The 24,834-nt window shown below is 42.1% G+C and overlaps 2 protein-coding genes across 25 annotated transcripts in view; one reads left to right on the top strand and one right to left on the bottom strand.

Moving 5' to 3' along the window:
* Window positions 1–460: 460 nt before the first annotated feature.
* LOC105671734 (E3 ubiquitin-protein ligase RNF181) lies at window positions 461–1,572 on the top strand. Its single transcript, XM_012366148.2, has 2 exons — window positions 461–991; window positions 1,106–1,572. The coding sequence occupies exons 1-2, from the start codon at window positions 686–688 to the stop codon at window positions 1,238–1,240; spliced, it is 441 nt and encodes a 146-aa protein (XP_012221571.2). The 5' UTR covers window positions 461–685; the 3' UTR covers window positions 1,241–1,572.
* bru3 (bruno 3) overlaps window positions 1,556–24,834 on the bottom strand; it is a 546,305-nt gene continuing 523,026 nt past the window's right edge. For 21 of the 24 annotated variants that reach the window (XM_067349162.1, XM_067349155.1, XM_067349151.1 and 18 more), the window contains 3 exons: window positions 22,727–22,885; window positions 20,693–20,877; window positions 1,556–20,491 (listed from right to left, as the gene is read on the bottom strand). In XM_067349162.1, coding sequence (XP_067205263.1) covers window positions 20,750–20,877; window positions 22,727–22,885 — 287 coding nt within the window. In that variant the 3' untranslated portion in view covers window positions 1,556–20,491; window positions 20,693–20,749. The remainder of the gene's footprint in view (window positions 20,492–20,692; window positions 20,878–22,726; window positions 22,886–24,834) is intronic. The other 3 variants (XM_067349163.1, XM_067349159.1, XM_067349154.1) reach the window with 1 other exon arrangement.

The raw sequence follows: 24,834 nt of genomic DNA, 5'->3' as shown, positions 1-24,834 counted from the left end.
GATGCTCAGGCAAGCTGTTGGTGTAGACGATGATAAAACAGGTTTGCTTTGGAACAGCATACGGTTTGTAAAATATATCTGAACGTATTATACAAATTTAATGTAATTATATTAAAATTGTATTAAAATATAATAAATATAACAATTAATTAAAAAATTTTTATATCAAATAACTGATTTGTGATGCACGTGACAGATGCAGCAATGAAGTTCTTGCTTGCAAGTTGCTTTATCAGACTATGGTCATCACAAGACTATGTAAATCTGAAAAAAATATATATATTCTTTTCGGTAATTAGTGGTCTTTTTTTAGAGTTTTGCACATATCAACAGCCATCGATTTAAAATGCAAAGCAGTCGTTTATATTTACGTTTAATCAATATTACGATATCAAATGTTCAACGTAGTTGCATCGAGTTTCCGCTTTGGTCTTTAGCCACGCGAAGACCCTCTAACATTTTCTTGTTCTCTGCTCCAAACCGATTATTCGCTTTCAGTATGACTCAAGGCTTTTGATAGATCGTGTATGACGTGATAACTCCACAGCAGTATAAACAAGATGTCTGTGGAATGAAGATTGATCGCGAATACCGAAGATAAAAGTGAAGTTATTCGTTGCAATAAAAGCGGACGCCGTGATATTGCTGTTTTATTCGTGACGTATATTTCTGCGACTTTGACGTTATGGCTGGTTATTTTGAAGAAATGGGCTGGAGGCCACTGGATGATGGAGAACCGCCGAATCTTATGATTCAAATGGTGCGGTTTCTGCGGGATTTCGGCACGTGGGACATGCTCGGACAGGATGAGAAACTTCCACCGCCGGCATCGAAGGAGGCGGTGAAAAATTTGCCGGAAATTAAAATCGATTCCAATGAGACCAAGCAGTGTCCGGTTTGCCTGAAGGAATTTCAGACGGGCGATAAAGCGAAGTCGATGCCCTGTGGTCACACGTTTCATCAAGAGTGTATTTTACCGTGGTTGGAAAAAGTATGTCAAATTGCGAAGTAATGCAAAAACAATTTAAAATAATGACAAGACGAACGATATTGAATGTACAAATGTTTATTGTGCATTTTAATCATTGCAACCTTGCATTTGCAGACCAACTCGTGTCCTCTCTGCCGATACGAATTGCCGACGGACGATGAGGACTACGAAATGTACAGGAAGGAAAAGAAACGAGCGGTGGAGAGGGAGAAGGACTTGGCATCTTTGCATAATTCCATGTTTACTTAAAAAATATATCGAGATCTAGCAAAAAATTCTTTTATTTCTTGTTATGTTAGTTAGGGATTATCAATGTTGAAAATGATTATATCAGTCGTCAGCAAGCGGCTTGGATTACTGATGGTCGGAAAGAGAAAGTGCCAGATACACTGATATATTCAACACGCATTTGTATGAGACCTGTAAATTATAATTTTGTAATTGAAAGATATGTGGAAAACATGTGTATAGAACGCATATTTTATATATATATGTATGTATATTAAATAATATTATGTAATGTCCGATTGACGACTGGGAGATTGATAAATAAAGAGACGTGAATTATTAATAGGAAATAATGTTTATTATACAGTGTACATATTTATTAACTTCATTTATTTTATTTCTGTTATAAATTTTATATTAATAATTGTATTATGCTTTTGCCGAGCGACGAATGCCTTGATCAGTGTGCGCTTAGACTATAACAATCTCCGTAAAAAGTATAGAAACTTCTGATTTTTATTTTGTTCGTTTGTTTTATTCTTTTATTCCTCTTTCTCTCCCTCTCTCCGGTTTCGCCATTTCTCTTTCGCTCTCTTTCTCGCTTGCTCTCTTTCTCTCTCTCGCTCTCGCTCTCGTTCTCTCTCTCTCTTTCTCTCTCTCGCTCGCGCTCTTTCTTTCTCTCACCGAAACGCGATCGCTATGAACCATACCACCAAAGAGAATTGCCAAAATATGTTGCGCTGAAAACGGCATAATCGTTCGGCATATACAAATAATAGTACTGTCGAAGTTAAAGTAATTGGCGATTTATTCATTATCTTTTTTTTTTTCACTCTCGTGCCGGTGACATCGTTACGAAAAAAAACGACGCACCGCCGCCGTCGCGTCCACGCGGACGCGACCCTTTCGTAGTTTTCCCCCTTTTCCCATCCCCCTCCCGCTCTCGCAATACTTCACTCTCTCTCTCTCTCTCTCTTTCTCTCTTTTTCTCTCTCTCTCTCTCTCTCTCTCTCTTTCTCTTTAGGGAGGGGGTTAGTATCTGTTATCAATTATTTATATATAATATGCGTAATAATATAAATAATGTCGTTAATATACCTATGATGATTACCGTTTCTTTAATGATAAACTATCTGAATGGTACATTTCTCTGCTAATGGCCATGTCCGTAATAGCTAGTTTATGTAATCAAGTTAAGGATAAGGTACGTCGTACGGAGAACTTTCGGCTCGGCGTTCACGTAAGACAAAAAACGAACGGAGGATACAAATCATCAGAATTACGAATTCGAAATACGGGAACACGTCCGTGGCGCGAAAATGCGTACGTCGGGAAACCTCTTTCCGTCCATAGACACGGGTCAGTCAATTTTCGTCAATTTTTTTTTTAGCATGAGGATGATGTCACTGGGAAAACGAACGAAATGCGAAGTGTCATCTCAACAAAAACGGTACAACCAAACGCGAACGAGGGATTTATGTATAACTTGATAAAGTTCAACGATTCTCGCAGATACTTGATCATTTTGTATCCCATAATTTTTTCGACGAAATGCAGGTACCCGCGACGTTCGCTAAAAACTGTGTTAGTTCATTATAATACGTCCCCGTGTTCTACCTTGATATAGAAATGTACGACGTTAATTTATGTCGCTTAGACTCCTCTTCGTCGAACGCGTGGGTTACTCCATTTTCTCGCTTGCGTCAAATGTATGTATCTAGCTTCCTAACGTAAGTGTTAAGTGTAATTACTTTTATTTTTATATAATGCATTAGCTTCTTTTTTTCTCGTTATAATAATAATCGTCATTCCATAATAATCATAATCAATAACCATAATAATAGCAATAATAATAATATTAACCATCATCATCGTCGCGATCATAAGTCCCGATGATGCTGTTAATTCGTCCATATCGATATATTATATATTATATTTTATATCTTACACGTTCCCCTTATGAAAATAATAATTCAAAATGGCATATCTTCCGTTCGCGCGCTACCCTCACCCCTGCATCGCACCCCTCGCGCCTGCATCCCTCACCCCTAGTCTCGCACTTTACTTCTCTCGCCCTCGATTAGAGTGACTTTATAAATAACTATTTATTCTCTACACATGTCGGCGGAATTTCTCGATATTCGCCGCGTCGTAAACAGCCCGCTGTAATTTTACAGTACACGCTTCGCGTAACGTTCGTTGTAGACGTTACGCGTAGCAGCATCGCAATTTGTCTCTGATTCTCGTTTCCGTGCGCGTGACGAAAAATTCTGCCGATGAAAGCCTCAGTAAAGCTTCGGAGACTTCGGTCGAACGCAAACGTTCCTTTACACACATGTCAAATGCTGTTCGATGCCACTGACACTGTTTTTTACAACGTAATGGGAAAGCAATACTATCGTTACGATGCAGCAATATATCTTGTATGCAAATATCGTGAATTTACTTCACACTATTATGTACGATATCATATTCTTGTATTTAATTATTTTCTAGGTTCGTTCGCGTACGTGACGCATGTTACACGTCGACGTTTGACATTTTTAAATTCTCACGATTTTCATGAAAAGTGCATAGACGTTACATTGCTGATCCAACGTTAATAATTCGCATTAGTGTAATATTTGATACTAATGTTAGTTTCCCTTTTATTACAACATAGTATTTTAATTCAGTATAATCACTTTTGATATATCAATAATCATCTATTTGTGTGCGTGTGTGTTAAAATATAACAGTATCAAGGACATCGCGTTTTTTCAGCACCGAGAAACGTTTCGCACGACCTGTTTTGCTTCTCCGAAACACCTGCCATCATACAACCGTTCGTTCACTGTTTCTCTCTCGTTTGCTCTCTAAACGCACACATACTACTGGTAATATTATTATCACGCGTAGTCTCATTGTGTTCCGCGCGCCTCTCTAAGCTCAACACGCTGATATGCTAATAACGCTCTGTCGCATCTCGCACTACCGTTTTAAATCGATTACTTTTTTGATCTACATGGCGTCGATCGTTTGTCTTCTCGGCGTACGCTCGCAACCGCATCGAATTTCTTAAGTTTTATAGACAGAGTTTTTGCTCTTCCTACACAAAGCACACATCTTACCCAAGTTTTGCTCCCACCTATTTTTACGTCCGATCCAGCCGTCCGACTTTTATACAGTTCATTACGAAATAATTATAATAATCGCCATTTGACGGTAATATCAGTGATACAGCGGTAAAATAGCGACAGTAGCATTAATACAATAATGATCATAAAAGTACAATAATAATCAAACAATAATAATAATAATCTTAATAGTAGTAAATCAACCATGTCGTCGATTCGATCGATTCATAAATTTTGCACACTCGCTTATAACGCATTATCGTCGATTAATACTGTTTCGCACGTAATAAATAGTTATTGTAATGCTACCTCCGTTTCGGGGCATTGCTAACTAAAAAAAGACCTTCCTCACACATCTCGTTTTACAGCGGAATATATCGAAATGGGAAACTAATCTACAGTTGCACGTATGAAACTTATAATACAGCGTGCTTCCACGCTTGTCAGTAACGTCGAAACAACCGAACAATAAAATATAAGAATACTTTGACTAAGGTTTTTTCAATTAAACTATTAATGCACATTCCCTGCATTATCATCGGCAAGAGAGAGTCATTCTTAAACGAGAATAAAAAAAAAAACCTAACTTGTGGATCTTTATAATAAGGGAACGAGCCCAAATACGCTCTCACTATCTTCTTCCTCTTTTCTTTTTTTCGCGCCGTCTTACACGCGTTTCGTTCTGATTTATCGTCATGAAGGTGCGAGCGTAGCGATCGTAAATTGTCAATTACTATGCACCGTTGGGGCGACGGTCTCTCTCTCTCTTTCTCTTTCTCTCTCTCTCTCTCTCTCTCTCTCGTTTCCGAGGGTCTTACCTGCGAGGGCGAGATTCGTCGTGAAGGGGAAAAGAGGCGAAGCTCTTCCGTCATCAAGCGCCCCGGCCTGCTCCGCGAACGTCTTATTATTTTCATACACTATCATAGTTAGTATTTTCCGCTATATAGGACATTACGTGTGCACCGGCATGTACGTACACCCTGTGCTATGTTGCAGTTCTCTATGTACAGATATCTTCCTGCGACGCGTGTTGCGGCGACGTATCGTGGCGCGCCCTCAGGATCGCCGGGGGACGATCCCGTCCCACTTCACGCGGATTTCGGTTTTCCCTGATCCCTGATCGCGCGCCCTCGCGCTCTCGGCGATCCTGACCCGTCCGCGACAGTCGCCCCGGTTCCGGTCGAGGAAAAACTCGCATTGTATATCGGTGTTTGATTATACTACGCAACGTTCTCGGGCCCCAGGCGCGAAAGCGCGGCCCCGGGGCCACCGATTACAAAATTTTATTGTATGCCACGCCGAAATCAACAATAAAACCGATTTCATCTTTTATGACCTGTATAATATCTTTCTCCCTCAAGGCTCGAGGATACTTGTAGTGTCGCGCCCAAGTATGCGTGTGTGTCTGTTTTGTGTTTACGTGTGAGAATTATGCGCGTCCTTATCAAGTTTATAATTAGATTCGTGTGTGTGTGTGTGGGTGTATATGTGTGTATATTCACCTCTATATTCACGCGTGCTTCTTTACTTGTTTTCTTTTTTTAATATACTCGACTCTCACCCGCGCCTTCTCCCGCGCGTCGACCCTCAATTCACTTCCCTATATTCAATATGTAAAAATATACAGGTTAGATTATAGTCGTAAGTACAGTTAAAAAATTCTACACTTTTAGCCTCGAGTACGGGATGCAGTCGGATCGTCCTCAGAGTGATCTACGGCGGTCGAAAGCAAATCCAAATCCGAGAACGCAAGTGAAACGCCCATGCACGACATCGTCGATTGGACATGCCGCGTACGAAGAAGCGGTAATATGCAGCAGGCAATAATTGCGATTGCGAATGCTCTTTTTCCTGTTTCCATAAGCACGGTGATGGTGAAAAACGAAAAGGGACGATGACGCGATCGCGGATCGCGTCGCATGGGTATCGGATATCTTGTGCATCCGCGTCGTGTCCTTTTCTTCTTCTTTTTTTTTTTTTTAATTTCACGCCGCGACAAAGCACCGACCGTCGTCACGAAAGACGCACTCTTTTTCACACACCGACCGCCGCACGATATATATTAGCCGTTCCTTTTGCACTTTCGTAAGGACACCTAAACTATATGTATATATATTTATAGCAATTATTCAAAGATTCGCTCGCGCGGGCGTGTCTAGAATGTCCGATGCAATCGACGTTTCTCCCGAATGGACTCTCAAAAAACGACGTGTGTCCTGACTAGAGATCACTAGAAATTCCCCCATTCTGACTAGATCCACAGACTTTTAAGTCGTAATTGCACTGTTTCCGAAATTCCTGCAAGCGAGTGTTTTAAAGTCAGTCTCGCGGTGCGCGCGACGCGCGCGCACCGTCGTGGTTTTTTTTTTTTTTCGTACGATTAGACTTATATGTCTCCTAACGAACGACAATTGCCGGGGCGGAATCGTCGCCAAATCGTTATCGAGGGCGACGGCGTGATCCGTCGACAACGATAAACGACTAACGCGTGCAAGGAATCGTTCTACATTTTGCTCGCGTTGTCTGTTCGCCCTGGAAACGGTTCATCCATCGACGAGATTTTATCTCCAGAAAATGTTATAAATTAAAATTATACTCCAGAGATAAAAATATGAAATGTCAGCCATTATGGAAAGAATTGAAAAGTAGAATTTTTCAAGAGAAAAATTTAGTAGATTTATAAAAGATAGACATTGAATGGTCGGTGCAGAGTTTGAAAATTATTTTAACGTGTAATATTCAATTTAACCTGATTTTCTGTAATCTTTCTTGATTTTTCGACATTTTCCGTAAGGAAAAAAAAACACAGATAGATAAACCGTCCACTGGAGCGATCAGCGATATTCGAGAAATTACTCTCGCCTGGACGGTACAATCTGGGCCTGAAACGATCCCGTTCTTCAGCGACGATCGACTCGCCACGGGCAACTGTCGTTGATTCGCTTATCACGGAGTCATTTAACAATTATAGTGTATTCGCAACAGTATATATAACATCTCAAGTAAACAGCAAAAGCGCATCGTTACGAGAAATGCGAGAAACTATAAAGCCGATATAATAAATACAACCTGTATATGTAATCAAGCGAAAAAAAAAAAATAATCGCAATAAACAATCATTGTACTAAGTACGGTTTCACTAAACGTCTTCGATTCGACTAGAGTTATCTTTGGGATTCGATACGTAATCGCGCGATCGTGATACAGTGGAAATCTTTTGAGGACAGTTCATGAGAATAGAATGTGTTTATTAAAATTGTAGGATCACAGCGTAGCGGCATGCTTTAGCATCGATCGTGGGAATCTTTTTAACGAGTGGAGAGTGCGCGTATCATGTGCGAGCGTTTGGGTCACCGGGACACTCCGCCGACGCCGCCCGAGACCGTGGTGAAAAATTAAGAGCGAGATTCTAAAGCATCTCTCCTCGTATTGATTTTCGGTCGGATAAACTTTGTGCTCCTTTCCCGCGTGATTATTGTTACTTTTACGTCGTGCTGCTGGAATTCGCTTTTTCCGAAAAGAGCGCAGTAAAGACGAGCTTGAAAGTATGATACGTGAAGTTTGTTTCTTTTTTTTTGCAGTTAAGACGTAATATCCTTTTCCGGTTTTTATAAGTTTGTTCTCTCACACTATTTTTTTTTCTTTCTTATAAAATATGTATCTTTATAAAATTTTATTTTCAAATCGTTAAAAAGTAAGTAAGCTCGCCTTAGTGTAAAATGAGTCTTACACGAACAAAGATCTGCTTTTTCTCTTCGTTCTTTTTAGATTATACCGTTTATAATCCGAAAAGGAAGTTATTGCGGTTAACATTGATCGACATCGGTGCGTGATTTTTTCGCGATTTCAATCAGGACAGATTAACTTAGAATTTTTGAGGGAGGGACAATGAACACCGACAATTGGAGAATTTTGGGTGTCATCTCGAAAGTGTGCCACGCTTTATTTCGTCGACCGTTCGCACGTTATCACACCGGCATCTCGCGCGAAAGAGCCACTTGTTAGCCAACTGTTGCACTCCGAGCAGGCGCCGAAGTAGTTGCATTATAATTTCCACGATCCCGGCCCGGCTTTATTCTCAGTCTTGCTCCTCGAGTTACTTTGCGAGAAAAATATATCGATTCGAAATTCCAATTGTGATCAAGCTGCGCTCTTTGTACGTGATAAAATTATTGCAATAATTAAACGGCGTAATTGAGAGAATCGAATAAGTTACACGGTGACGCGAACGAGCTGCTTGCGTCGCATTAGAAGAAAAAAAAATATGAGAACGCTCGGGTATTCGTCAATGCTTCACAAAGAGTGTCGATTAACGCGACAACGTGTCGCGATGTTTATTTCATTGCTTGCGGCGCGACGCGATGTGCTCGGAGCGGCGGTGATGAATTTGGAAGAATCGATGTTGGCACAATATTATTCTCTTACTCTCACGCTGATCGAAACGAGACCTCGCACGAAAAAGCGGAAGCTAAGTCGCTCATGTCGAACAGTCTCGCGAGTCATCGATGACGAATAGAAATTCGAGGACGTTCTACATTGTCGTGCGCTATTTAAATTGTCAAATTGGCATAATTCCAAGGAACGGATCCGCTTTCGATAACCTCAACATTATCCTCATCGGTATCCGTACAGTTAATTCAGGCGCGCGCTAAAGAAAATGTTCGCTCTCGACCCGACAAATCTCGGCTCTAGGTTTTTCGTCCCTGATACGCAACCTCCCACAGTTGCCGATTCTACTTTTACGTATTGTTCTTCCCGGCGTACGCGTGTTCGTACGATATCAAATGTCCGGTGATGCGCGTGACGATTTTTTTGATTTGAACCCATGGAAAAATATGATGACTGATAAATGAGTATTATCGGAGAGTCTCTCAATACTCTCCAAATCCGTCCACGTCCACCGGACTTCCGATATTCGTTGCGTGTCTATGCATGTGTATCGTCGCGTACGATGAAAGTGCGGACGCGGCGCGCTATGGAATTGCACAAGGATTTTTAGAATTGGAACGAGACGAATATATCCGAATCGTGTGGGCCTTATATCGATCGACGGGAATTTTTGGGACAGCCGGCTTCCAAAACGCGGCCAACGACGACTCTCGATGCTTCTTCACTCACGTCTCCCCTCCCCCTCCCCCCCTCCGTCCCCCGTTCGCTCCCTCTTATGAGATCCGTCGTAACTCGAGTGCCTTGTGTCGTCTTTTTCCTTCTTTTTTTATCCGCACGTGGCCGTTGGCGAGAACCTTTAACGCTCACCCGCGTGCTCTCGATTAAAATTTAATTTTAGAGTCGACTTTCAATCATCATATTATTTATATTATATATATATATATAGTATGTATAATATATACGTTAAATTATATCTTGACCTTACGCGCTACGAGATTAGAGTTAAAAACTTGTCTTTTTTTGGCGATTAATTATTTAAAATATGTTCTGTCTGTATATATTTATATATATATATATAAGTAACCCTTTAATGTCGTATCCCTCTCGCTCATTGTCATGTTCTCCGTTTCGCTCTCGTTCATCCCGAAACACGCATTCGTCGCATACACGCATTCTCACCCACTCGTTCTCTCTCTTCGCGCTTTCCGCGCTGCTCCATCGATTCTTTCTCGCTCGTCTACCGCCGAGTCCTCTCGGGCTAAGCGCATATTCTACTCGAAAGTGTTATTTTGTATGTATTTATACATATGCGCTCGATATATATATACGTATATGCATGTGAGAGTAGCGCTTTTAGCGCTGTGACTTGTGTGACTTGTGTGACGTGTGTAGATTCTGTCCCCGTGACAGGTGATTACAGTGCGTTTTACTCTTAAAAAGTACGCGTTAGCGATAATCATAATAATCATTATGTGTATAACCATTCCCTTATACGCTTAAGGTGGCTCGCTATATAAAACTATGCTATATGCAAATATCTTCTCAAACCGCTATTCGACGTCTCGTAAGAGCTACGTACCACAAGCCCTATTTGCGTTCTCAGTTACGCGTTCCTCGCTCTAACACATCCGTCATTTCTTTCGTCCCGATACGTTCGCTTTTATATACTCTCTAATGCGAGATCTATAACGGTTTCCCTACGGTCGATTCGTGATGCAGTTGTGGCTATATGGCATTTTAATCAATTACTGCTCCGTCAACATCGATCGTCTAATTGCACGCCGAAAATAAATGCAATATTTATTTTTAATTTAGAGGGCCGAATTTTTGTACAAGGCAACAATGCTGTGGTTTAACTGTAATTATTAAATTTGCAAGTTTCTCGCGTTGCAAATCGTCACATCTTCCAATTTTTGTTAGAAATTCATAGATAATCTTGATAAATATTTTTCTTTATTTTCCCTTGCATTAAATGCGAGAAATAGATGGAAAAAAGGACCTCATCCAATTACAATGTCACGAATCGACGTTTTCTTAGCTGTTTATGCTTCGTTCTAACACTCAACGGCGTACTTTAGGGCGTCGTTAGCTTGTCGCGCGTCTGCAAGGTATTGACAACGTTTCGGTCGCGATGTTTCAAAACTCACGAGTACTCAACTCAACTCAAGTTTGCGAAAATAAACCAAGTTCGGAAATAATCAAACAATTCTCACAAATAAGTGTGCTACACATGGAAAAGTCTCGCAGATGAACAACTCGAAAGGTTATTAACGGGGTTTATTCTCTTCGTAATCTTGCAGTTTATATCTTAACGTATCGTTCTTAAGCCTTTCGATACTGATGCCGAATATATATAACAAGAAACATTCATTGCGGTCGCAGACCGCATATAAACGCCGTCTGAAAAACATTCGTTGTAGACAATCTATGTTCTCAACAAATTTGTTGAGAAATCATTAAACTACATTCACCAGCCGATGACTGTTTCGCGTCTTACGCCACCGTATCGAAAGGATTAACGTTATTTTAAGCATTGATTGATGGTACCTTGCGAATCGATTATCTGAGAAGTAAATAACTCCAGGATTATCTAAAAGCTAGAGTTTTAAACAGAAACTTGTGTCAATCTTCCGTGTGAAAACATTGAGATTTCTATCAACTCACGGCGCACCTCGTATTATAGGTATTATATAGATAAGTGATCTCGATCTAAGGCGGAGCCGGCCGACGAGATAATCAAATGCTTCTCGTTCGACTTATTACTGCCAGAAAGCTGATTGCAGTAGAGTAAATATAACGCTGCGCGTGCACACACACGCCACGTGCTTCTTCATGAATAATTCGCGTGCGCTGGATTTTTAAAATGTTAAAACTCGACAAAAAGTTGATATAGAGATATAAATTATGAAATATGGAAGAATCTCTCTTATCCAACACAATTGTAGAATTTTTATTTATTTTAAAATAATATTCGAAAAGTAATAATAAATTTTGTAAGTTATTCGCTGTATAGGAATATAAACGCATTAAATTTAATGAGAAATTCTAAAGCACTGCGATAATCTGTTTCTTTTAATATTCGTTTTTATATTTTAAAAAATTCACGCGCAAAACGTATTTATTAATAATAGATTTTTTGTGAAAACGTACATGACGAATAGCGTGCGTGTGTGTATCGTCGCAGAAGCGTTACAGAAAGGAATATCGAGTGAAGTATGCACAAGAGTGAAGATGGGATTCGTAGAAGAAGAATAAGACAATTCTCAATCACCCTGCAAACGCGAAAAGTGCCTAGAAAGAGCTCAAAGTCATGCTGTTAGCTATCGTCCCGCTGTTCTCGACACAGCAAACCGTACATTGATCAACCGTTGAATTCCATTTGCTGTAAAGGACACGCGCTCGTTGAACAAACGCAGTCGCGCGCCTCATTTTAACGTATCCTATTCGCCTTGCCGTACGTACGAAAGAAAAGACTCTCTGAGAATCGAAAACCTCGTGTTACAAAGAATTTCAGCGCACTACGTTAAGCTCGTTATACGTGGAGTTTCTAGTATTCTAAGATATAGAGTCGCTCCCCGTCGTTAAAAGTCCGTCGCTCGTAAGCGTAGCGCGGAAAAGCCTCGTTTTTTTTTTCTCCCGCACGCTCGTCATCTCGCAGTGGTCGTTGGTCCAAGACGGGCTTGTGTTTTTTTTTTCAAAGAGATGAGTGGGGGAAAAGCGAGAGTGTAAGGAAGGAAATCGTGCCTTCGTGAAGGGGAGGAGATACACTTCGCTGTACAATCCGGACTCGTGCCTAAACGATCTCTCGCGTGCCGAACGGCATAACTGGGAAACGCGCTGTTCTTCGGTGAGGGGGGGGGGGGGGAAGGTGAGAAGGAACGATTGGTCCCGGGTAGTCGATCGAAGTATGGCCGGGTGGAGAAGCACGGGATGATACCGTGTGACTCGGGTCTCTCGCGAGAACGACTTCATGACGACGCGACGAAAATTCGATGGCCAGTTTTTAAGCCGTGCGCACGCGACGTTTTTGTTGTATAAAATGAAAAAAAAAAAAGACGGAAATAGAAGAACGACAAGTGATGGGAAAACATCAGTCGCTCTCGTCGTGTAATAACGCGTAAGCGTACCTGAAGAAATTGACATCGATCGCCCTGAACATGTGTTGAACGGCGAATTGTATAACAGTTAGCAGCTGCGACGTTCTCGCGACTCATCTACACACCCCTTTCTAGGTTATGTTCTCCTTCTAACGGGATTTGTGTGCATCCGAGGGGTGGCGAGGAGACGATCGCGACGTTAAAGCCGAGATGGACAGGGAGGGGGGCGGATGACGGAGAGAAGAGTGACGCGGGGCTGGAAAGGAAGAACGAGCGTTGCGCTCGGAGAACGCTGTGCGTTTTTGCCGATTCTGATTGGCCTCGCGCGGCCCGCAACCGGATGCGTGTTTCGGGCTTGCGAGATCGAACAGATTCGGCGAACGTCTGTCGCGAAGACAAGGAAACCAAAGCTCCGTCAGCGATACGCGATACAAGGGATGGCCCGCTAAAAACCGGCTCCGCTCCTAAACCGTGAACGATGAAGTTCGCTTCCCGAATACGCGACGAGTCTCTAACGTTCGCGCTTAAAGCCTACGACGACACATATTTAGTTTAGTTTACTCGTTATATTTAAGAAGTAGTACGATTAGCGGCCTTAGTTAAGTGTTTCTCTCAGCCTCGCTCGTCTCGTGTCTCTATTTTACTCGTAATGTGGTTTCCTTGTGGCTGGATTGGCGCGCGTGTGTAATACCTTCGTGTACTTCGCGTGATTCTGTGTGCGGTGTGATGCTTGTTGTGTGCGAATGTGTGTGTGTGTGTGTGTAAGTGAAGATGTATTTATTTCTCGTTAACATCATTTTTTTACAAGTTACGCAAATAATTGCAAAAAACATACCCTGTTTCCTAGTATCACCGACACCACGGCTACCGGATCGCGTCGCGGCGCGCGTGACTTGATTCCAATTTACGTTTCTACGTCTAATTGGGACTTGGTAACAACGCGGCGTAGCGGTGTCGTGAGGGTTTTGATAGGTATTTTGGCTGTTCATCGTGTGAGTGCGGTGGCGGGTGCTGTTGCTGCTGCTGCTGCTGGTGTGTCCGATGTTCGTTTCCCTTCTTTCGAAGGGAGAGAGAGAGCGTGGAGTTCTCGTCTTTTAATCGTGTCTCCTCGCGCGCGTGTTGGCGATTAGCCGGTACAGCGATCCACGAACGCGGCTCGCGCGTCTTCCCCGCTTTGCTTTGGCAAGAGGGTCGATGCGATAAATTAGGAAATAGCATGTAAACGCGGATCCGATCGCGCGCTTCTCGTTTGTTCGCGGATCGCGGATCCGGCGTCGCGGCGCAAGATCGATGGACGTTCGTGACAACGACGCGCGCCGATCAATCGAATTCGCGACTCGCGACGCATTTGTGGCTGAATCCCCAGATTTAAGGAACCGGCACGGCGAATTAGACGAATAAGACCAGAGATCGGTAAGAAAAAAATAAGTATGATAATGCGACCAGATGATAAATAATATTTCAACACAAAGTACAGATTTGTTCATGCTATTTACAAGTTAAAGCGTGAAAGAAGAGTAGATCTTCGTCTGATTTCTGTTTCAATTACACCCGCTTTCTAACTGATTTACTTCTTGCAGTTAATATATTTCATTGAAACATCGGTATAACATTATATCTTATTCTTTGCTTCTCATGATTCATTCTTATTTCGTCGTGTCTCCGTCTCCCTCTAATCTGGCTTGATTCACTTGCAAATCAAGGAACCGCGAGAATCTGTTTGCATCCACTTAAACGTACACGCAGATCGTCTGGAGCATCGATCTTCATTTGGCAACCGGCCCGTGTGACCGACAATTTTCATTATGAGATATTGTCCGCGCGTTACGCAGATTACCCCGCATTCGACGAAAGGCGGCGGTATCACGCGATGATGGATATCTTGCGGATGCAAATAAATCCGCGCGACGGATATATCGAGCGCCTCGAATCGTCACGGAGTCGCGAATCCGATTCGCGGACGCGGCGCGTTTTGACGCCTGGGATTTCGCGCGGGCGCGTTTCGCTTCCCAGAATTCGGAACATTAATCGCGAGCATCGAATTCGTCTCAGCATTACAATCACGTCATGTAAAAATAAATTCAAAGCTGATCCTCACAGATTACTATTATCATATTATTATTTCTTCTTAGAGCTAAGAATATCCTTCTTTTTTTTTTATCCCCCTTAAGTCTCATTTATTTCAATAGCAAGATGCACACTACTTCGGTTGTAGCAAAAACTTTGTTTGGATAAAATAGTTGTATTTTTTTTTTGGTTTGTTTACAATCGTCGTTATCTTCGTATTTATATTATATTTATATATGTATATTATTTATATATTTATATGTTATCTATCGTTATTCATTATGATATTTAGTAGGGTAGGTTGTGTTCCTTGATATTTGCTATTAGTACTGTTAGACTTTAAAAAGCTTAATTAGTGGTGGTATTATTGAGTGATGCTTGCGTAGAAGCAAACAATGTCGATATACATGTGTGTATGATGTGTATGTATGTCACTGCACTGAGAAGTGTCGCTCGCAATGGTATGTATATGTCGTGTATGCTATGTATATGTGTGTATGTAAAGATGAGAGAAGGAGAGACGCGCGATGCGTGTATATGTGCGTGTGTCTATACGTATTCATGTTAGCGATCTGGCATCACTTTTTTTTCTCAATTTCCACCTTCGGGCGTTCGTTTCTACGTCGTGTCGCTTTGCGATTTCTTTCAAGTGGACTTTGTCGAGCTTGTCGTCCGAGGATAATCTCATTCCTCTCTTTCTCTTTCTCTCTTTCTCTTTTCCTCTTTCTTTTTCTCTTTGAAATTTGCACGTCCCACGAGAGTAAAGAACGCGTGCGAATAATTATACGGGAGAATCGAATCATCCGCGATCTACGACTCGCGCGAGACACTCGCGTAGCAAAAAGCATCCGATGGAACCCGGATATCGTCGGCGTATCGAAAATCGATGCGCGACACAAAGAACGCATCCTCGGATCCCGGTTGCCGCGAGATGCGGCGAAGATCTTCCCTGCGATCCATCACCCAGTTTTCGCGCGCGTTTCCTAGTCGATTGCGAAGACGATGTAATCGCCGAATGTACGCGATCCAGTTGAAAGAAAACGCGGCAAGTTCGCTGTTTGAGGGCGAGCCTGCGCTACTCTCACGTGATTACGGTCTCGATGAGGAATCGGAGGGATGGAAACCGTCCGACTCAATCTACACGGCCGGATCGACGTATCTGTTCACGGACAAGGAGAATCGTAGACGAGAATCTAATCCATTCCTATTTGATCCGTTCACGTAATCGTATTTGACGCATGTGCGTTGCACTGCTTACTGCATTATAAAGTTCGGGCGATCGTCCGTGAGAAGCAAGATATTTATTCGTGAAAGCGACAATCCTGTTCTACGATGGATACACTCTTACGAGCATGAAAAGATAGTTTGAATGGATTTATGCATGTTTTTGTATAAACATATGTGTCTTCCACGGAGATCGCCGATTGGAGCAGCCACGAGAATAAATCGATATCACGCGAATGACATTTTTGCTAAATTGAAATCTCCGTGTTACATCAAGTTTTCAACTAAACTGCACTGTACGTAATATTATTTAAATAAATTTAATTTTAATTTCTCGTTTCCCCGTGAAAGGTAATATATAATGCATTATTATAAAAATTATTTATTATTTAATTATTATTAATATTATAATTATTATTATCGTGAAAATGCATAATTATTTTAGCCTATAAAAAATTAGGTTTATAAAAAAGCTATTTTGTAATAAAAATATATATTATAATTGCGTAGCAATAGAAAAGTTTTATTATTCTATTATTCTAAATTCTTTTTTTTTAAGAATATTATCCGGAACTTTGAAAAAGATTTATGAATGTTTAACGAGACCGTGGCTGCTCACCTCCACTTTGTATTCGTTCACGAGCTGGAGCGTAAACGTGGCAGAGATTTATCTACGATCTTGCTGATAATATCACGATAAACTTTCGCACGTCCTATGAATATCCGCGAATCTCCTGTCGTTAAGTCAACTACGCCCGACATCGTTAATAGCTCTCGCCCTCTCTTTCTCTTTTTTCACATATGTATATTATATAAATTTAACCTTCTAAAAATGACAAGAATATATGCGTATGTTTACGTTATCGTAGTGTATAAGTTATGTATATGTACCATAAATAATTGTTATCGTTATTATTCCTTCATCTCTTTGTCAGTTTAGCATTATATTTATATATATATATTTGGTTTTATCGTTAAATATATATTAATATTATATATCGTCATTCGTCGGTAACTAGCAAGTCCTTTTTCCAAGCGCTTCTCTCTTCGTCGTATAATTAGCCTCGTACTTACACACGCGATTACGCACGCACACGTGTGCGAGCCGCGTACACTGGGTGTCCGTTAATTGCCGCGTGAAGGTGCGTATCGCGCGCGTTGCACGCCCGGACGAGCAACAAATTTGCGGAGCGGATTGTAAAACGAGAAGGTTTCTGCTCGTCCAAAAACGTAGGTACAATATGTATATATATCTATGTATATATATATATATATATATAATGTATGTGTATAATGCAATATATAAACGTAAAGTAGCCGTGGCAGCGCGACGCGTCGCGCAGGGCCAAGCAATTTCGCGTCTCACTAAACCCGCCCTTTCCCCGTTCCCCTCCGCATGTGTCTCCGCGTAATAATTTATTATACGTTGATTTAGCTAAAAACTAGAATAATTTACTAAGTTCTCTAGTTCTTTTCGATACGTACATACGCACGAACACACGTCACGTACGTAAGTGCGTTGTGTGTGTATTCGTACGCACATATATAATATATATTATATTTTATATTTATAATATTTATATATATATATATATATATATATATATTTATATATATACTTCCTCTTCTCAATAATTCATATTTATATATTTATATATGTATATTTATATGTATATATATATATATTTATATATATATGTGTATATATATATATATATATATATATATATATATATATATATGTCAGTTGTTGGTACTTTGGTTGATTATTTCCGCTAGATCAGAGTTTTCCTCTCCGCTCCATCGCTCGCCTATCCTATCACCTACCCTACGCATATTTTATATATTCGGTTTCTCCATCCCCCATACCTTTTATTCCCCGTTCCCCCTTTCCCCTCCCACCCTCTGTTCACTGTCTTTCTTCCGCGAACGTTCGCACAAATCGCTCGAGACGCTCTGCGTATCCGACCGGGCATCGCACGCGAAATGTTCAATGTTTTGTCTATTTCAGTCACAGGAATTCCGTATGAACACGCACGATTGATCGATAGGCGTACCGAACCTGCACCCGGCAGCGGTCCTTTCCTCTCGAAAAAAAAGGAAAAAAAAATACGCTCCAATCTGGAATCATTACAGGCCTCGCTAACATTCGCGAGAACAAACATAAAAATTCTCTATCAAAAATCATTGCACAGTAAATTATTTTACAATTCGTCCCAAACTCAATTCGTTACACTTAAAAAATAAAGTAGAAATAAAGTAGAACGTAAAAAGACATACCTCTAGTTTATTCCTCTTCTCGTATCGCAGTCTAAGGAAAGCGCTTCTAGGATATATTGCGTTTTATGCAATATGACTATGTTTTCTTTGGTTTTTTCTCGCTCTTTTATCTACTTCTTCCTTTATCTTCGTTCTTCCTCTATTTTTACGACAATAGAAGATAACTTCACTATATATTATACATATATTATTATATATATATTATATATTAATATATAATATTATTATAATATAAATATATAATATATATATATTATTATAATATTCAATTATATATGCCGTCGCGCGGAACAACATCGAAACTTAAAGAGGACCGTCGTTGGCGACATCGTCATCGTCTGGACAATCACAGCCTGGCTGACATTTCCCGGGCGATGCTCACCGATCGGACGGAGCTCACCGATCCGCCGATCGTCGATCTGTAGATCGGATCGCGGATAGTCGCGGAGTCGATCGCAGGACGGGCGGGTCGATCGCGATCGCGCCCGTGCGCGACTCCTCTCCCGCATGTGTTCGCGTAGGAACCGCAACGGAGTAAGTTATACTTTCGGCCGGAAACTCGCGCGTCACTTACTTAGCGATAATTACAATGATAATTCACCATAACCATAGTAGTAATAAGTGCTATTAGTCGGGGAGGACGAGCGCGCCGTGCGAACGCGCGCGAGGATGGAGAATCTCGATACCTCCTCGACGCGCGGCACGCGCGCCCGAACTCCTGTCCATTCTATCTGCGGTATATAAAACCTACAACGCGCCGTATGTTTTAAACCTTAAACGTTAAGGAGAACCGATATCCGGCGGGGATGTCGGATCGGCGCTGAGCCCATGTTCGTCCCTTAATTCTCAGTTTTTTTTCTTTTTTTTATATTTTTTTATCTTTTTCTTTTTTTAAAGTTTTCAGACGCGTTTCGTCAGACGAGCACCCTGTATAGCGTAATGATTGACATTTGTCTTTTTGGGAGAGAGATATTCGACCTCGTCCGCGCCTTCGGGACGAGCAACTGCGTTTTTAATTTTACTTTCGTCAGTCAGCGCGGGGATTATTATCTATCCCGCCGTTGTCGTCGTCGTCGAGGATGACGCGCGCGGGATCTTCATCGCGACGACTGCATTATCGTTCGCTTACGTGCGGTACAAAAGATTCGTCAGCCTTTCGCACTGATGAACGTGCGCTGTGCTGTTCCGTCCGCTCGACGAACACGACGAACACGACGATCCGGTGCGATCGCGTCCTCGCGTCGAGGATCGATCGGACCGGGATGTACAGTCTGGTTGTGGTCTTCCTTTTTCTTTCGTAGCGCGCACACGGCATACCTTCGCGTTGTGCGTCGTCGGACTGGCAACGAGCACGACGAGAGTCCTGGTGACGTTTTTTTTTTTTTTTTTTTTTTTTTTCGACGGGATACCTCGCGATAGCTATTGTCGGTTGGATGCCGGACGAACGTCGCGACGTCACGACGTCGTGACCCGCGTGTGTAAGTGTGTTGAACGGTGCGTCGCCGTACATGTCGGAACGACGAGCTCGGCCGGGACTTCCGGTGCAGACCTCTCTCCGGGATGATCGGATCCTCGCAAATGTTCCGCAAAGCGTTTCCGCTGCACGCTCGTGTCCATTCGCATCCTCGTCCTCGAGCTCGAACGTGATCTCTCACCTGGCAGTAGGGACAGAGGCTAGATTCGCAGAGGACAGAAGGAAGCATGCAGAGATTCGCAGCGGGAGTGGACTGAAAGGGAGAAAAGGGGAGGGAGAATCGATGTTGTTCTATCGACGGAGGATTTCCGGTTATCCGAGCATCCGGGAAAACATTGCGTCCTCTTCTTTCCGGCTCTTCTTCCTCGCGGACTGGGTTCAGCGCAGAACATCCTTCATCGCTTTCGCTTCAGCCTCTTCGCCGCCGCCGCCGCCGCCGCCGTTGCGTCAACTTCAACCACAACGTTGAAGCCGTTGCAGTTCTACTGACCTCTAAATTTTTACCCGCTAATGAATTAACTAGCTAGTATACTAAGTTGTTACGGTGGAGAGCGTTGTAACGGTGATTCAAACTCGTCACTCCTGATCGTCGAGCGTCCGTCGAGCTCACGTTCTCGTACGACATCTGCAATTTAGAGCAAACGTTGCTGTGTAATCTGTGGGATGTGCATGTACAATGAATTTCTTTAGAAATGAATAAAATGTTATATTGTTTAAGGAATTGCATTAAGGAAAAATTGACGCCTATTTTAAAATCATTAATAACTATATCGTAATTGAGAAAGAAAATGTTCGACATATATTTTTCGCAACAAAAGAAACTTACTCTGTAAGTTATGACGTAGGGCGCGACTCGTCCAGATTTTCTAGGCTAGGACGTGGGTTAGTATGGCCGGCTGGCGTCCTTGGGCCTCTTCAACTGGACTTTTAATCGTTTCATCCCTATTTGGAAGCCGTTCATCGCTTGAATCGCTGTTTGCGCGCTCGCTGGATTATCGAACGACACAAAACCTGAAAATACCGAACGTTGAATTCTGCAGCGTGCAATAGGTTTATCGCTCTTGACAAAAATCTTCGTTTTCAATATTATGCAAAGATATTATCTTCACTTATTGGTACATGTAAACGCAATAAGAAGTTGAACAATTGCTCATGTAATAAAAATAAAATCATCACAAATTTTCAAGTAAATTGATGACAGAAGAATATCCCTTAACGAATTCGGTACAACAAATTGAATATAATGAAAGGTCTTTATAGTCGCAGTTTTTATCATAATAATGTCGAATAACAACTTATTTCGAGAACTCAAAAATATCCTTTTAAGTACAGCTAATATATCTCGACAACAGTATTAATTATTTTTAGCAACTAAACAGCAATCCAGATGAATTAGAGCTCCTGTGAGGAATGAAAGTTCTCGTTCGTAGACTTGATATTACCCAAGTTTCACCGGAAGGGCAGGTTACACGATAACGAAGCCCCTCAGCGGGAGCGTTCCCGAAAGATCGTCACGACTTTCTCGGTTTAAGCCAATTTTGACCATTAGCGTCGATTCCATTTTAGTTTCGCCATCACGGCGGCCTAAACCGCCTGGCCGTCTTTCGCGTCTTCCGCCCATCCACGGTTCACTCCGTTCCGCAAATTACTTTTCCTTCGGGGCCGAAGGGCGCCCTGATTATTTTAACTTCTTGTCCTGCGAAAAGAGTTTGTCGCGGGGATGGACTGAGCTATATCGAGTTTTCCGTATCAAATGTACACGCGCGATACGTTTCGCAACTGGCGTAAAAAAAAAATTCTTCCCATCGCGCTGATTATAATTATTCCACAGACTCTTCGGCAGAAATTGTCGCGTCAAAGAGTCCTTTTGCGGAAACTGATCGCAGATGGGGGAAAACGCTTCAAAGCGATACAAACTTGCGCATATTTTTCCGCTGCGGGCATAATTATACGCGCGACAGGACGGGAAAATGAACATAATCAAACGCGAACATAATGATGCGTCGTTATGTATCCGCCTTTTCTTTTTTCTTTTTTTTTTTTGCAAATGACGAGGCTCATCGAGTCTCTCGGAAAGAGGAGGAGACAAGTACGCGCAAAAAAAAATATATATATATATGTGTGAATCGCGCGTGGGCGAAAAATGCGAGCGTAGACCAAGGACCGTACGAGCGGACGCGAATGGGATCGTCCAATTATCCGTATCCTCATACTCTCGGATACGATTAATCAAAGGAACGCCGGCGGCTTTTATCCGCATTCTCTGTTTCGGTCCCCCTCCGCGTATATGTCTCTAAAAAAAAAGAACTGCGCGGTTTGATTTTGGTTCCATTGAAATAGCATTCATATTCAGTCCGCCCGGTCCGTCCGCTAATACGGATGGGACGAATTAAATTTCCATGATTAATCCACCGGTGATTGGAAACGTGTAGAGTCATTTAGAGTGCTGCCGTAGTATGTGACTGATTGAAAGTCATAATAATAATCACAGGATGCATCGTGTACAGCTGCGTCCTGATTATATTTTTACACAGTCGCGTTTTAAAGTAAAAATACTTTGAACTATTTTTACGAGAGAAGCGCGCACATATATCTTTTTAATATTATCCCTTGCTATAAAAAAATTTTTCATCATAATTAAAATCGCACGATAAAAGACCGGACTTATTAAAAATTTCGCGTATTTTTTCAACGGTCTCATATCCGCTCGCATATCATTGTCTTGGCGCCACAAGGCTTGGCGTCCTTCGTCCTACCTTGCGTGGATGCTGTTAAGGATCGATCGCACATCGGGTGGGATGTATTTTTTGCTGTCGCTACGGTGACTCTGAAATTTGATTCGCGATACCGCCGCACTTACCGAAGCATTTACTCTGATTGGTCGCCCGGTCGATGAAGACTTTGGAGGAGATGACATTGCCAAACGGGAGGAACATCTGCATGAGCTCGCCGTCGCCGAACTCCTGGGGCAGGTGGTAGATGAACAGGTTGCAGCCCTCGGGTCCTGAGATAGAGCATCCTACCATATAAATCAGAGCACATCTAAACATCTAAACTTGAAGTATAATACTCAAGTTAGAATGTTAGTTCTGGATGAGTTCTGTTCTTCGCAAATATAAATGATTCCGCGCGATACGAGAGCTCCGACCCGTCGGCGTGGTCGCCGGCGGGTGCTGTTATTTACTTTTTTTTCCTTTCTTTTTGTCTCTGATTACTTTTTATTTTTTTCGTCTGGAGTCGTTTTTTGATGAATGAAGATGAATCTGCGGTCGACTCTCGACGACAATACCGATTTTTCTCTCTCTCTCTCGTCCGCCCGAGTGCGAGATGATGATGGCGCGGTAATATGATTTTGTCTCCCGCAAATGACGCGAAATGACATGAACATGAGTCGAGCGTGAAGTTAAACAGACTGCGAGAGTGAATGACAGAAAATGATGTGAATATGACTGAGAGCGAACGATTAGAAAAGTGGTCACGAGGATTTATGCATTCGTGACTCTTGGTAGAGATCTCCCGCGTTCACGTAACGTTGAGTATTTATACTTTCAAATATACACACACAACACTGGGATTTACAACACAATGGCGGATGAGGTGATGGATACTGAGATGAGTGAATGGGTGAATGGACGTGGTGACGATGATTAGTGAGATGACACTGATTACGATGGTGCGATACTCCCGTATTTTCGCCAGACACGATAATCCGTCGCTTTTTACGCTTGTCGCGCGAATATTCCGATGTGATCCGAGTATATGCCATCATCCTGATAACTTGTCTCATATTTGCATTTACGATATCCGATTATGAACGACGATAAAATAAAGCGATATAAATGTTACAGCTAAATGCGTGAATACAATTATCCCAAGAACTCATGTGTCAAGTTCTAAAATTTCAGCTCCAAAATTATGTTACGTTTTATACTCGCTCGTGTAATTCGATTTTCGCATAATCAAATATCTTATCACGCTTAAATAGGTCTCCTTTTCCGGTGTTACAATGCCGAAGACATCGAGGTTTAATTCGACCGGCGAAGAAAATCCCGAGGGTAGAACCGAGGAGGGAAGAACTGCCCGAACAACGGCAGTCCAAATAAGGATTTAGCTAATTTCACTGAACTTTATAACTCCGACGTCAATTAGCGGCGATTATGACCGTGGAAACTTCTGCTCTCTTGCCCAGAGCTTCTGCCGACTAACGGACGCATTTAAGTAATGAGATGGCTGCCACTCAGCTTTTAGGACGCTACTCATCGCGACCTGTTCGCCACTCCTCGAAAGATCTCTCGCGGAAGGAAGGATTCCCGCGGGAAACCTCGTTGGAATATGCTAGTCAGATCATCGCGAAATATAACCGTCCATTTTCCGCTCGGTTGTGACTTTCGATACGTCAGCGCCCGACGATAGCATCGCATGACTTTCGTTGAACACGCTCGTCGATCGATAAGATTATCATCGCGAATCCCGGCGAGTTTAAGAATTAACGTGACGTAGACGAAATTTTACGACAGTTTTATAAGGATATTTTGATCCGATCTCGAGGTGATTTTCGTCAATCATCCAAGAGTAAAACTCTAATCGCACTTGTTGAAAATAACCCAGTTAATCGAAAGTTAGTCTCGAGTTGTAAAACTCGATCCCGAGATCCGAGGAAGGATAAAAGTTTCCTATCTTCGCATAATACTAAATGTTTTTCTGATAAGTATCGCGTAATTCGCATTCGTGAAATTTGCAAAACAATTTATTCGCGATTTGCAAGTTCTTCGTAGCGGCCAGTTTGATGTAAAAGAGCGATATTCCGCAAGTAAATCACCGATTTGATACAAACTTTCTCGCCAATTATGAATTAATGTTGTCGTGTACCTGTTAGCGCGACGCGAGAAATCGCAAACCTGTCCTGCGATTTACGCAAAGAGTAGCAAACTCTCTCCCTCTCTCGCGCGCGCGGAACGACTTCGTCCC

This window comes from Linepithema humile, chromosome 2 (genome assembly GCF_040581485.1).
Source record: "Linepithema humile isolate Giens D197 chromosome 2, Lhum_UNIL_v1.0, whole genome shotgun sequence".
NCBI lineage: Eukaryota > Metazoa > Arthropoda > Insecta > Hymenoptera > Formicidae > Linepithema > Linepithema humile.
This window is presented reverse-complemented; position numbering and strand designations above follow the sequence as displayed.

Bases quoted from the DNA above. Each gene is read 5' to 3' on its own strand.
- LOC105671734 (XM_012366148.2), top strand. From the start codon at position 686: ATGGCTGGTTATTTTGAAGAAATGGGCTGGAGGCCACTGGATGATGGA. The intron at 992-1,105 runs GTATGTCAAATT...TTGCATTTGCAG, and splicing joins TTTTACCGTGGTTGGAAAAA to ACCAACTCGTGTCCTCTCTG.